Here is an 11,776-nt window from a genome sequence, read left to right as displayed (position 1 = left end):
TTCAAATTGATTTCAAACATTTTTATTAGAAAAAACACTACTGTGCAATGTTACAAAGAAATTCATCTTTTGGAAAGAGGCCTTGACGTGGGGAATGTTGTTTCCATGGTGGTGGGAGTCCCATCTCACCTGTGAGGGGGAAATGAAGACTTTAAGCATGTTCACAGGTATTAAACATTGGAAAGAAAAGACCTCTTTGTAGCTGAATGTGCTTTGACTTCATCAGCTGTGCAATTAAACCAATTCATGTAGCATGATGACTTTTATGTTTTACACCAAGAAAACACTCAACTCGCTACTTTCACACATGTATACCATTCCTTTCAAATAAAGAGAACTACTTAACAAATTAAATAATTCAGCACAGCGTTACAGTGATCCATGACTGACAGAAAAACAAAAATAAATAGCACTCACCTCTCCACTCATTTCAGCAGACTCTACTCCTGCTTCTTGGGGTTATTGACAGCAACATAGTGATACAGCACGACCAGCAGGAATAATGACACGCCGAGCATGTTGGCAAATATGGCCAGCTGCACGTCCGTCACCATTCTGCACAGGATAAACAGAGATATTAGTCAGAGAAAGCTGATAGAGACTCACAGAAGAGTCTGATATCCTCAACCTGAGGTGCTGTAGTAGAGAGCAGCTGAGGCTAAAGATATCAGTGATGTGTCTTTGCATATTTAAATCATCTCTGTCGATATCATACAGTAGTTTTGAATGAGACTGAGAGACAGTAATTTACAGTGCAGTTGTACACATGGCTGTCAATGACATGCACGTTTAAAATCTCTCTTACCTCATTTAGCAATTCTATTGTATTAAAAATAGGACAACGAAAGAAAGAGAGATGCCTTCATATCTTCTTTCCTCTGTTCAGTTTGTGCATATTCTGTACATATATCCGAACGCCATCTGATTAAATGTAACATTCGTTACATGTTGAATTATTTGGGTTAATCTGTTAAATCGTGACACATATCGATAATGGACCAGAAATCTGTGCTACGTTAACGTTAGCTAGCTAGCTAGCTCGTAGAACCAACACAGGCTAAATTAACGAATTAGGGCAAAGCTACGTAGCAAGTTTAATGAACATTACAAACTCGAAGCTAATGCATTGTAGTTATAGTTGTGTTATTACTTACATTATCCGTTAAAGTGGGCTTTTACAGTCGGTTCGAGAGATATTTCAGCCGCTCTACAGCGAACAAGCAGACCTGTCTCTCACTTCCGGTCGGAGGGGCAGAGCCACGTCACGTTAACGGCGCCATAGAAATACATTCAATAGATCGGACACCCGTGATCAATTAACACGAATAAAACCTCGTTGCGTCACCTCAGAAACCATTATCAAAGTTTATTTTCTCAAGTGGAAGCTTAATTTATTAAAATCACGTCAATTCGGTCCACTCGACCGAGCTACATGGTTGGTTTTCCTCATTCTTTTATGGCGGTCATCCAGGCCGGAGGGGGGCGCTAGTGAGCTTCACCCCCCCGGCTGGATGTACGCACTCCCCCCCCGTAGGAGTGGCCCGACCGTTTCGACATCGCCTCACCCGGCGTGAACGACAGCGGCGAAGCTAGATGGTACTTCGAATCGGCAGCTAACGTTTGGGGATTTGCATTTCCAAGAAGCGACACACATTTCTCTCACCGTGGAGCCGGACTTTTACCACCATGGCGCTCTACGAATATGTCACTCAGGAGCAGCTCGCGGGCTTCGACAAATACAAGGTATGATTTTAAAAGTGCAGGCTCCTGCTAGCAGCTAGCCATCGAGCCGACAGTGCGTGTGTGTGTGTATGTATGTATGTATGTGTGTGTGTGCTCAACATCGAGCTGTCACGATCCGCAGGGTGCTTCCCTGGCAGGATAGAGAAGTTTGTGAAGCTAGCTGAAACAACACCAGATAGTGGCCCTGTTTCCCGTAAGGAAATAAAAGCGTGGTATTTTATGTAGTTAGTTTAGTCCAGTAAAGACGGTTAAAGTTAATTTGGGCTCAGCAACGAAAACTCAGGATTATACTTGAAGTAAACACGAATTTCCAAGTAGGGAGTTGCTTAATAAGTACCTTAAAAGGTGTGTTTGTTTATTTAAAACTAAGAAAAGCGAATATTCTATATTTTACTTTGAAAGGGGTGGCCGGAAGTCTCCTTGTTGTCTTATGTTGTGATTGACACTGGCGCAAATGCTAACAGTTAGCTAGCAATTCTCCCTCCACACCAGTGTCTGCCTATGAAATAAGACCTTACAGAGGCTTTTAACACATTTCAGACATTGTCTCGCCCGCCTTCCCTTTATATGGACGGACTGTTCTCTAATGAGTGCTAATATTTGTACACCACAGAAGAGAAAGTCACCCAAGTAGCTAGCTGCTGTAATGAATAAGTGAAAGGAAAGCACTCAACTTGAACCAGTGTCTGATGGGGGAAACCTGGAACTCTCTTTTATATGAATTACAGTGAGCACAGAATTTTATTGTTCAGCTGTTTTAAAACAATAACACTCTTCATGCATGTCAAACAAAACCTTGCAGTGTCCAGCTTCTCCCCATAAAGATGAACAGTAGTGTGGCAGTACACACAACAAGGACTCTGTTGTGTTGTCAGTGCCTGTGGAGGGCTGCAGAAAACAGGAGTGGCAGCTGTTCATGGATCTAATGACACACGATAACCCACTTTTGATAAGGGGGATGTAATTTAACTTGGGCACTGTTCTTAATATATTACTTTACTATCAGTTTAGTAACACATTATATTCATGAAGGTTACAGGCAAGCATCATATAAAGCTTTGTGCTCTGTAACGAGAACTGGCATGTTAGTCGATTCATGCATCAAGTCGCAATTTGAAGACGTCTCTGGGAAATTGTGATGAGGATTTACAAACTTCTTTTGAGGTTTTACAGACTAGTTGTTAGGGGGTTACTCCTTTTAATGAAAGTAATCATCAGCTTGCAGCCCTACCTCATCCAATTAGACCTGTGTGTTTTGCAATAATGATTTCATTGTTTTGGATTTTCTGGCTCATGCTGTGCGTCCTTAAATTATAACAAGCCCAAGCAGAGGTTATTCAGGCTCTCTCTCTAATACCTCCTCCTTTGATTACCGCGTGAAACTGCTCCCCTGAGCTGTTTCGACACCAGAGACCTTTTTCCAATAATTGCTTTTTAAGTGGCTCGCTCCATGTGTTGACTGCGGAGCCTGGAGGAGAGCGAAGCATGACAGTTATGAACGAGCCGAAGGAGTGTGGCTCTCTCTGATGCTGAGTTTGTATTCTTGAAAGGTGCACGGACAAAAGCGTGCAGGTGGAAGGAATATTTCTCATCCGTGTTTAGACCTCTCACATCCTGTGTCACACTTAAACCACACTGTGAAAGTAGCTGGTGTCTCTATAAAGATGCCTGCATCTGCTTTCATTTGCACAGAGACTGTGCCCTTCACTGATTGTCGGTTTAAGGGCAACTCCACTAATTTTACACATTAAAGTTTGTTTTCAAGTTTTGGGAAATTCGTCTGCATGTGTGATTAAAGTAGTATAAAGCCTTCTGTGGCTCCAGAGGAAGCTGATGTCACTCAGCAGGCTAATTTGTTGTTCTTGTCAATTGCATTGTGTGTAATTGAGTCACTAGGTTTTGAAGACCCCCCCCATTAGTCACGCATTGACGTCCTATAGCACATATCATGGTTTAAAAACAAATACAGCATAGATATCCCTTTTTTATTACATGTATTCTTCTGCCTTGGTGCATACATCACCCACAATGCAAAAAAAAAATTTAAAAAAAAACATCCTGACTAATAAAACTGTGTCTCTTTTACAGTACAGCGCGGTGGACTCCAACCCCCTGTCCGTCTACGTCATGCACCCTTTCTGGAACTTTGTGGTTAAGGTGAGAAAAAACCTGGTTGACCGAAAGTGTGTGTCTCCATCTGTGTGTGTGTGTGTACATCATTAATGAGGTTTCCAAGCGTCTGCTGCGATAGAGTGACAGGACTGACTGCCTGAGTCAGAACACATCAGTCTCTGGTTCTAACCAGGTTCTGGTCTCTGCAGTCATGCAGCTGGTAATCAGACGGCTCAGTCCTTAGATTCATGAGTCTGGATTCTTTATAAACAGTATGTTCAGGCTGCTGACACATTCATCTACTTATCTACATCAAACCTTTGTTTTTCACGTCAGTCTCTGCTTGACTGCAGCCTGATCTTCATTTGACAAAATCCACATCCCTGTCTCTGGAACAGTTATGTAACCATCCATAAAGTGTGACAGCAGTAATCACTGTCGACTTATTTTAATCAATATCATGCTGAGAAGACAAGTGACATGTTCATTAACTGTGACTCACTGACTTCTCGTCTCTCTGTCTGTCAACAGTTTCTGCCCACATGGTTGGCTCCAAACCTCATTACATTTACAGGCTTTATGTTCCTTGTGTTGAATTTCGTCATGTTGGCCTTCTACGACTTTGACTTCACTGCCTCTGGTAGGTCCTCTGCACCACCTCTTTTCCCGGAGTTGTGTGTGTTTAGTGCATGGGGGATTCAGTTTACTTCCTCTTGCGACAGACTACAGCATGGTCGAATCCACGCCACCTTTTTAGAAGATGGGGAGTTGTTAGGTGGTGAGTTGGTTTACTAAAGGCAAAGTCCATCGCTCACTGTAACACGAGGGCCTGCGGTGGCTCGGGGAAATCGCTAACCCATGACATCACACACATAAACACACACCCAGCAACAACTGTTAACATTTGCAACTGAATGTTTGTATCATAAACAAAGGCAGAGTCTACTCTGTCAGGATACAGTGCTGTATCAGGTCTGTTTTCTTATATAACAGCTTTCTACACACACATCACTGTAAGACTGGTGAAAATGTTCTCACAAGAATAGCTAATCCAAATTATGCACACATGTTAATGGTTCACCTAGAAATATGCTTCTTAGCACCTCTTATTAACTTGTAGGGCTGCAACTAACGATCATTTTCACCATCGACTAATCTGCTCAGTGTTTTCACAAGTAATTGATTTCTTGGTTTCGCGTAAAAAATGTAAAAATGTGGAAAATGCTCAAAATTTCCAAAAATCTAAGCTTTACCAAACCAACTTTTCATGACCTAAAGACTCTTCATTTACTTTCATCAGTGAAAAAAGACATTTTGGAAGCTAGAAGCTGACAATGTTTGACATTATGCTTGAAAAAGTGATTCATTTCTTTTCAATCAACTAATCGTTGTATCTCTGGTTGCTTGTGCCTTCTCTTCATTTCAAGATGGTTTATCTTTAAACCAAACTCTGAGAAAAGTGAAGACTCATCCTGTAGATCCGTGGCTGTCTGTGTGGTATGCTGCATATTTACATTCTGTGTGTCTCAGCTGCAGGACACGAACACGTGCCTAGTTGGGTCTGGGTTGCTGCAGGGATCTTCAACTTCTTGGCCTATACACTCGGTGAGTCCGAAACCTCTGCGACCTCTGTGTGTTGTTGTTTCTCTGGCTTTTCAAGGGGCTCAGGGGAAGTTCTTCCTGATGGAATGTGACTCTGAGACTCTCTCCATAACTGCTTCTTTTTTTAAAGTTAAATACAATAAATAAAAAAGTGTTTGTTGCTTGTAGTAAGTAAAACAAAACAAAAAAAGTGGAACAAATCAAAATTGTGTGAAAGCAAGTTCCATTTATGTTAGTGAGATGCTACTTTCTAAATGATTTTGCCTTAAATCAGATGATCTATTTTTTACTAAAAATAAGACTTACATCCATCGTAAGATTTTGAGTTTTTGCGATGTATGCCTCCTAAAACTTACTGCGCCTGAGGTGGTGATATATTTACTTCTGTTTCATCATATTGTCACTGATATAAACAAGGTGCTGTGTTGTGTGTTGAAATGTGATTGCAGTGTCTGTGTAATCAATTAGTTCTTGCCTCTGGTAAATACAGATATAGATATCAACAGGATGTCTCCATTAGCAATCAAATAATCATTACAATATACTAGTTTGTTTGGAGATTTTACAGCAAGGGAACTGACACTGAAATGAAGAAGTGGATGGACAGTTTCCATGTGCACAGAAAACACACTGAGATGTAGAAATATACAATGTAGAGAATGTGATTTCACTTCAGAGTCTTCCAGTCTGTATCTAATGTTAAAGTAACAGGCTCTGATTTTGGCTGCATGCTATGTATGGACGACTTTAAGTGTGTGTCTGACAGGAACCAAGGTGGGAGGAGCAGGACATAAAATGTGGACGAGGAAGTTTACAGTGTCTTTCAGCAGCTGCTGTTTTAGTGCCCTCGAGAAAGATATTTCAAGCTGTTAACATGGAGGAAGATCACACGTTTAGCTGATTGTCAACATGGGTGACACACAAACAGTTGTGTAACCTGTGTGACTTTCGTTATTGAAAGTGGGAGTGATGAATGTGTATGACGTGGAAGTTGTTTGCTCGTATCTGATATTTTTTCTGGAGTTGTTAGAGAGCAAAACACAGCTATTAACCAGTACATGGAGGCAGAAGGCAACTCATCATGGAGGAAAACAGTCGGCTCAAATGTCTGTGAAAATGTAGAAAATGCAGTGTAGCAGCTGTGTACTCTCTCTTTGTTGCACTGTGTGATGAGTCAGAAACAATTAAGAATTTTTTGGCCCGAAATAGCCATTTATTGTGACCACAACGGATTCATCTGAAGTTGGCTGTGAGAGTAGAAATTGTACAGAGACAGAATACAGGACACTAGAAATGATACGCTCAAAATATAGGTAAAAAATATATAAGTATACATACACGAACAGGACTCATATTAGGTCATTCACAGCTGACGTTGTCGTGATAAGCTCCAGAAATAGCCACAACACAGAAAGGAATTATTCAGCGTGTTGAATTCAACAAATTACTCTAATGTAGTAGCATTTGATATTGAATTTGGACTCATATCGCCTCCCGGAAATTAGAGTTTTACCAGCAAAAACAAAGTATTTTAGCAGAGCATATTACAAATCTAAACAGTTTGCTGCACATGTACTCTCAGCACATTGAGGATCAGGTTCACACATATTTCACAATCTTCTGCTGATACCTTTTGCCAGAATCCAGCAGCTTCAAAAAGTTAGTTTTGTACAGTTTACCCTGCTGGTAGTTCGTCCTATTCACTGCACCTATTAGACATTTTTTCTGCTGTTTGCTATCAGATATAGATAACAAGGAAAGGGCACCTGTACTGTCTCTGTGCAGCACCTAGGTTTACTGCTAACACATGCATCATAACAGCTGCATAAGGTGTTAATGTGTCAGTATTGTGTTCTCAGCTTTTTGCACGGCCCCACGGTGTTCCTAACACTCAATTAATACAGTTGTAATTTAATGCTAGGTGAAGATGTTTTTTTTCTCTAAGAGTTAGGATCCACCCCGATTCCTTTAAGTGGGATTAGTCACTCCATCAGAGCACTAAATGCAAAGTGAGAAGTAACATGAATCATGATGCATGTTTGGACGTGTGTTCCAACTGTTTTTCAGACCAGGAGCACCTTAGTAATGCCTCCAATCTGAAAGCAGTTGTAGTTTATCGCATTGCTTCACAAATATTAGCTAAACCGTCTAAGCTCATTGGAATTCTGACAGAAGTGCCAGAGAGGGCAGGACAGTCTGATCTTTTATTCTTGTTTAAATCACTGAGAGTGCCAAAGTTACTGAGTAATGCAGATGCCCTTAATTTTTTTTCCCCAGGCAGTCAGTAAATCTGATTTATTTTATTGTCGAATTCCTTCTCTGTTTGTGTGTTTGTTCGTGTGTGGACGTGTACTCTGTGAACTGGACTGGAGTCAGTTTTAAAGGCTTGCTGACCATTTTCTCGTGATCCATTAAAATAAAGTCAGTTTCCATATGGTGTTTCATATGATGATGTGTTTGCAGAGCACTTCCATGTGTGGATGAAATGAGTGAAGTCCAGAAGTTCCGTCGCTGGGACAGTGAGTCCAGTGGTGGGAAGGAAGAATGTGGCTGTTTTTCAGAGACTGTGTCCAGTAATGTGTGTGTGTGTGTGTGGGCAGCAGCAGCTTTGGCTGAGTGTAAATTAAAGTCATGTTTATAAAAAAAAATTCTTTAGCACTTTGTATGTTATTGTGCTCCATTATAAATGTTCACATAAACATGTACTGGATGTAATGATCCGCGTCTTTTCTTTTCAGATGGTGTTGATGGTAAACAGGCTCGTCGCACCAACTCCTCCACGCCACTAGGGGAGCTGTTCGACCACGGCCTGGACAGTTGGGCCTGCATCTTTTTTGTGGCCACCGTCTACTCCATATTCGGCCGCTTGGAAAGCGGCGTAGGCGTGACCACGCTATATTACATCCTGTGGGTGGTGCTGTTCTCATTCATTCTGTCTCACTGGGAGAAATATAACACTGGCATCTTGTTCTTGCCCTGGGGGTACGACATCAGCCAAGTGGTGAGGACATGCACACAAGCACACACACATAGGAACAGAAGTAATAAAGATTAAATGCACAGCTAATTATTAAACGTCTGGTTCATATGCAGGTTACAATAAAAACTGTCATAATTACCATCAGGATTCCTAGAGATAAAAAAGGATCTTTATCAGCTATAACTAGCTTTCGTTAGCTTCATAGGTTGGTTAAAAAACGCAGTCTACAGCTCACTTTTTGATGTTTCCAACTGACTGGTTTCAAAATAATTAAACTGAGATCATAAATATACACTTGATAGCTACATACATGACATTATCGTAAAAGAATGAGGCTAAGGCTGCATGGCTCAGGCTAAAAGGTTAGCATCTTAAAAACAAAATAAAGATGGAGAACTGTGGTATGAAGTATAATACTTTAAATAATTGTACTTTTTATTAACTAACAAGCTAAAGCTACAGTTAGCAGCACTAAGCGGCCATGTTTGGAGTTGTTTGTACTTAGCAAAGTTAACTTTCAGCAGGCTTCTTGAATGAAACTTTAAAGTCTTTTTTTTTTTTTCGCATTTTTGCTCAGATGTTTTTTGGTTTCAGAGAGGCCAGAATAAAAACGCACCGCTAGCCCAACTCTTTTTATACAGGGTATCGCTTTTCTCATCTCCTTGCAGACCATCTCCCTTGTTTACTTAGTCACTGCCGTGGTCGGCGTGGAAACATGGTACCAGCCAATCCTGTGGCACTTCCTCTACAGAGACCTTTTCAGCTTTATGATCATCGGTGAGCTGTGATTGGTCACACTGTACACACTCATTCACTTCCTGAGGCGGCTGTAATAACTCGTGTCTCTTTTGATTCCCAGTCTGCTCCTTCACTGTCACCTTACCCATGAGCCTCTACAATGTCCTGAAGTAAGTCAACTTTTCATCAGAGCTTTACTGTAGTTTTATAATCTCACACGGTGCCCTGAACTCTTCACCCTCTGTGTTTTTGCAGAGCTCACCGCAGTAACACTCTGAAGCACAGCAGTCTGTACGAGGCCTTCCTGCCCTTCCTGTCTCCCATGCTCCTCTTTGTCCTGTCCACGATTTGGGTGGTCTGCTCTCCATCCAACATCATCGAGCTGCAGCCCAGGATCTACTACCTCATGGTGGGGACGGCCTTCGCTAACGTTACGGTGAGCGTCTGCTGATTTTCACGCGCAGTCTTCTTATAAAAAATATCTTTATTCAGGCGTTCATATGTGTTTATTTATATCTGCTTTTGTGTTTCAGTGTAAGCTCATTGTGTGTCAGATGAGTAACACGCGCTGCCAGCCGCTGAGCTGGCTGTTGCTGCCAATGGTGGCTGTGGTGTTGTTAGCGGTGACCGGAGTGTTCGCCAACGAGACCCTGCTGCTGTATCTGTGGACAGCTTTTGTCATACTAGCACACATACACTACGGCGTATCAGTGGTAAGCACACAAACACAGAGTAAATCCAATCTCTAACATCTAACTCCTCCAGAAAGCAAATAAGTGTATTTCCAAATTGTCAAACTTTTTTCCCTTTTGGCAAAATCTTTAGGCAAAATACAAAAACTGGGCGTAGCTTATTTTACAACAGCAGATAAAGATGTCTGAGTAAGAATCCGAGCAGTTTTCTTATGTCTTTTAGTTTTGATTTTAAGGCTCCATTCAGACAGAATCGAAAGCATCCAGACGCAGGGTTGTGTGTCGGTGTGGGAGTCATTTCACTATCCCTTTGTGTGGCATCATGTTCTGGAATTTAACCCCTGCCGGTCCAGAAGGTGGCAGTAATACACCTCTAACTGGTTTACCAACACTCTTTAAATAACAAAGGACAAGCTGCCATGTTGCTCTGCTACTAGCATACTGGTCCTACTAGTGCTTGTTTGTCCCGTATTTTTAAAACTGAATCCAAAGGTTATTTTTAATCAGGTGTTAACGAACGTTTTCTTGCGTTGCCAGGTACAACAGCTCAGCGGCCACTTCAACATCCTCGCCTTCTCTCTTAAAAAGCCCAACAGTGACTGACAGGAGGAGGAACGAATCGGCTTGAAAGAAGCGGAGGTTTAGGCTGCTCCCCTCCTCGGCTTATCGACACTTCACTCTCATCACCACGGAAACCGCATCCCCTCCTCCTCCATCCATGAGGACACTGCAAGTGGAATGGACCATGGCCCTTTTTTCCACTGCCCCCCCCCCAAAAAAAAACACACACTCACACACACAACACACTCACTCGCACACATATTCCCGACCAGTCAAACTCTGGTGTCTGCGATGGGAGGCGGGCCCAGGGGCTCTGGCTTCCGTCACTTGGTGATTGGCTGATTTGGTTGAGCCAATGAGGTGCAATTGTTTCCTACGGAAATGTGCTTCAGTCATGAGAACAGGAGCCTATGAAGACACACAGACACACACACACAAACATACATTATTCTGCTTTCATGCAGATCATTTATATCAGTGGCTGGTATCTCAAACTCACACACACACACACACACACACACACACACACACGGTCTCATAAAGTATTATGAATGTATGATATGCCTTGGGGAAACGCCATTTAAGTTTTATTATATTAACAGGAATGCCTCAAGTAGTGTCGTTTCAAACTGGACCCAAACTCTAGATTCTGGCCCGACGTGTCCGGAGTTTAAAGGTTCGGTCACTTTTTCTCACCATCGGGTGATTTTCAGTTGGAAATCCCTGTGATAAATGTTATATATATATATATATATATATATATATATATATATATATATATATATATATATATATATATATATATATATATATATATATATATAATTACTGTATGTGTGGAAGGTTTGGGGCATTTTATTTTCAAACTGAAAAAACTAAAAAAAACAAACAAACAAGAAAACCTGAAGTTTGCTCCTGTAAAACATTGTACAAACTTCCCTCTAATTAATTCCACACTCTGGTTTTGCGGTGACGGTTTTCACAAGTGAACAGAGTTGGATTTTTGGATTTGGACTAACCAGGGCATGAACTGACCAGGGCGACCTCCAACCTCCTGAACTCTACTAACCTCCCACTTCGACCTCTGTCTGAGCACTGGCCTCCTGGCTCTCCGTCTCCTCCGAGGTGTCGTGTCTTCATGCTGATTCGTTCACTTTTTTTATTTTTTACTTTTTTTTTTTTTCCTTCTCTTTTTTTTAATTTGTCTGTTGCCATGGCAGTGCTTTTGTGGTTAAGTTGCGCAGCGCTTGAATGAAGAGTGCGTTCAAAAACCGTCGCCGGAGCGGACTCACTCTGAGGGAACAAGCCGTCGCACAGGACACCACAAACGCCGCAACACCGCCCGCCG

The 11,776-nt window shown here is 41.7% G+C and overlaps 2 protein-coding genes across 4 annotated transcripts; one reads left to right on the top strand and one right to left on the bottom strand.

Annotated features, from left to right (window-relative positions):
• On the bottom strand, positions 1-1,667 carry ost4 (oligosaccharyltransferase complex subunit 4 (non-catalytic)). Of its 2 annotated transcripts, none has more exons than XM_037085924.1 (3): positions 1,664-1,667; positions 418-555; positions 1-129 (listed from the first exon to the last, which is right to left on the bottom strand). In XM_037085924.1, exon 2 carries the CDS (start codon positions 552-554, stop codon positions 441-443), a length of 114 nt encoding a protein of 37 aa, XP_036941819.1. In that variant the 5' UTR covers position 555; positions 1,664-1,667; the 3' UTR covers positions 1-129; positions 418-440. The 2 variants fall into 2 exon arrangements, with proteins under 2 accessions (XP_036941819.1, XP_036941818.1); XM_037085923.1 differs by lacking the exon at positions 1,664-1,667 and adding an exon at positions 1,155-1,160.
• selenoi (selenoprotein I) lies at positions 1,156-11,169 on the top strand. 2 transcript variants are annotated; one of them, XM_037085921.1, is made up of 10 exons: positions 1,156-1,743; positions 3,832-3,900; positions 4,387-4,495; positions 5,386-5,460; positions 8,196-8,458; positions 9,106-9,214; positions 9,297-9,345; positions 9,431-9,611; positions 9,709-9,888; positions 10,405-11,169. In XM_037085921.1, the coding sequence occupies exons 1-10, from the start codon at positions 1,687-1,689 to the stop codon at positions 10,510-10,512; spliced, it is 1,200 nt and encodes a 399-aa protein (XP_036941816.1). In that variant the 5' UTR covers positions 1,156-1,686; the 3' UTR covers positions 10,513-11,169. The 2 variants fall into 2 exon arrangements, with proteins under 2 accessions (XP_036941816.1, XP_036941817.1); XM_037085922.1 differs by having other exon boundaries at positions 10,405-10,470.
• Positions 11,170-11,776: the final 607 nt, after the last annotated feature.

This window comes from Acanthopagrus latus, chromosome 22 (assembly GCF_904848185.1).
Source record: "Acanthopagrus latus isolate v.2019 chromosome 22, fAcaLat1.1, whole genome shotgun sequence".
Classification (NCBI taxonomy): Eukaryota; Metazoa; Chordata; class Actinopteri; order Spariformes; family Sparidae; genus Acanthopagrus; species Acanthopagrus latus.
The sequence above is the reverse complement of the archived record's forward strand: the minus strand, read 5'-3'. Positions and strand labels throughout refer to the sequence as shown.

Excerpts from the sequence above, each read along its gene's own strand:
- ost4 (XM_037085924.1), bottom strand. The coding sequence starts at position 554 with ATGGTGACGGACGTGCAGCTGGCCATATTTGCCAACATGCTCGGCGTG.
- selenoi (XM_037085922.1), top strand. The coding sequence starts at position 1,687 with ATGGCGCTCTACGAATATGTCACTCAGGAGCAGCTCGCGGGCTTCGAC. Across the intron at positions 3,901-4,386 it reads TCTGGAACTTTGTGGTTAAG|TTTCTGCCCACATGGTTGGC; the intron begins GTGAGAAAAAAC and ends GTCTGTCAACAG. Across the intron at positions 5,461-8,195 it reads CTTCTTGGCCTATACACTCG|ATGGTGTTGATGGTAAACAG; the intron begins GTGAGTCCGAAA and ends TTTTCTTTTCAG.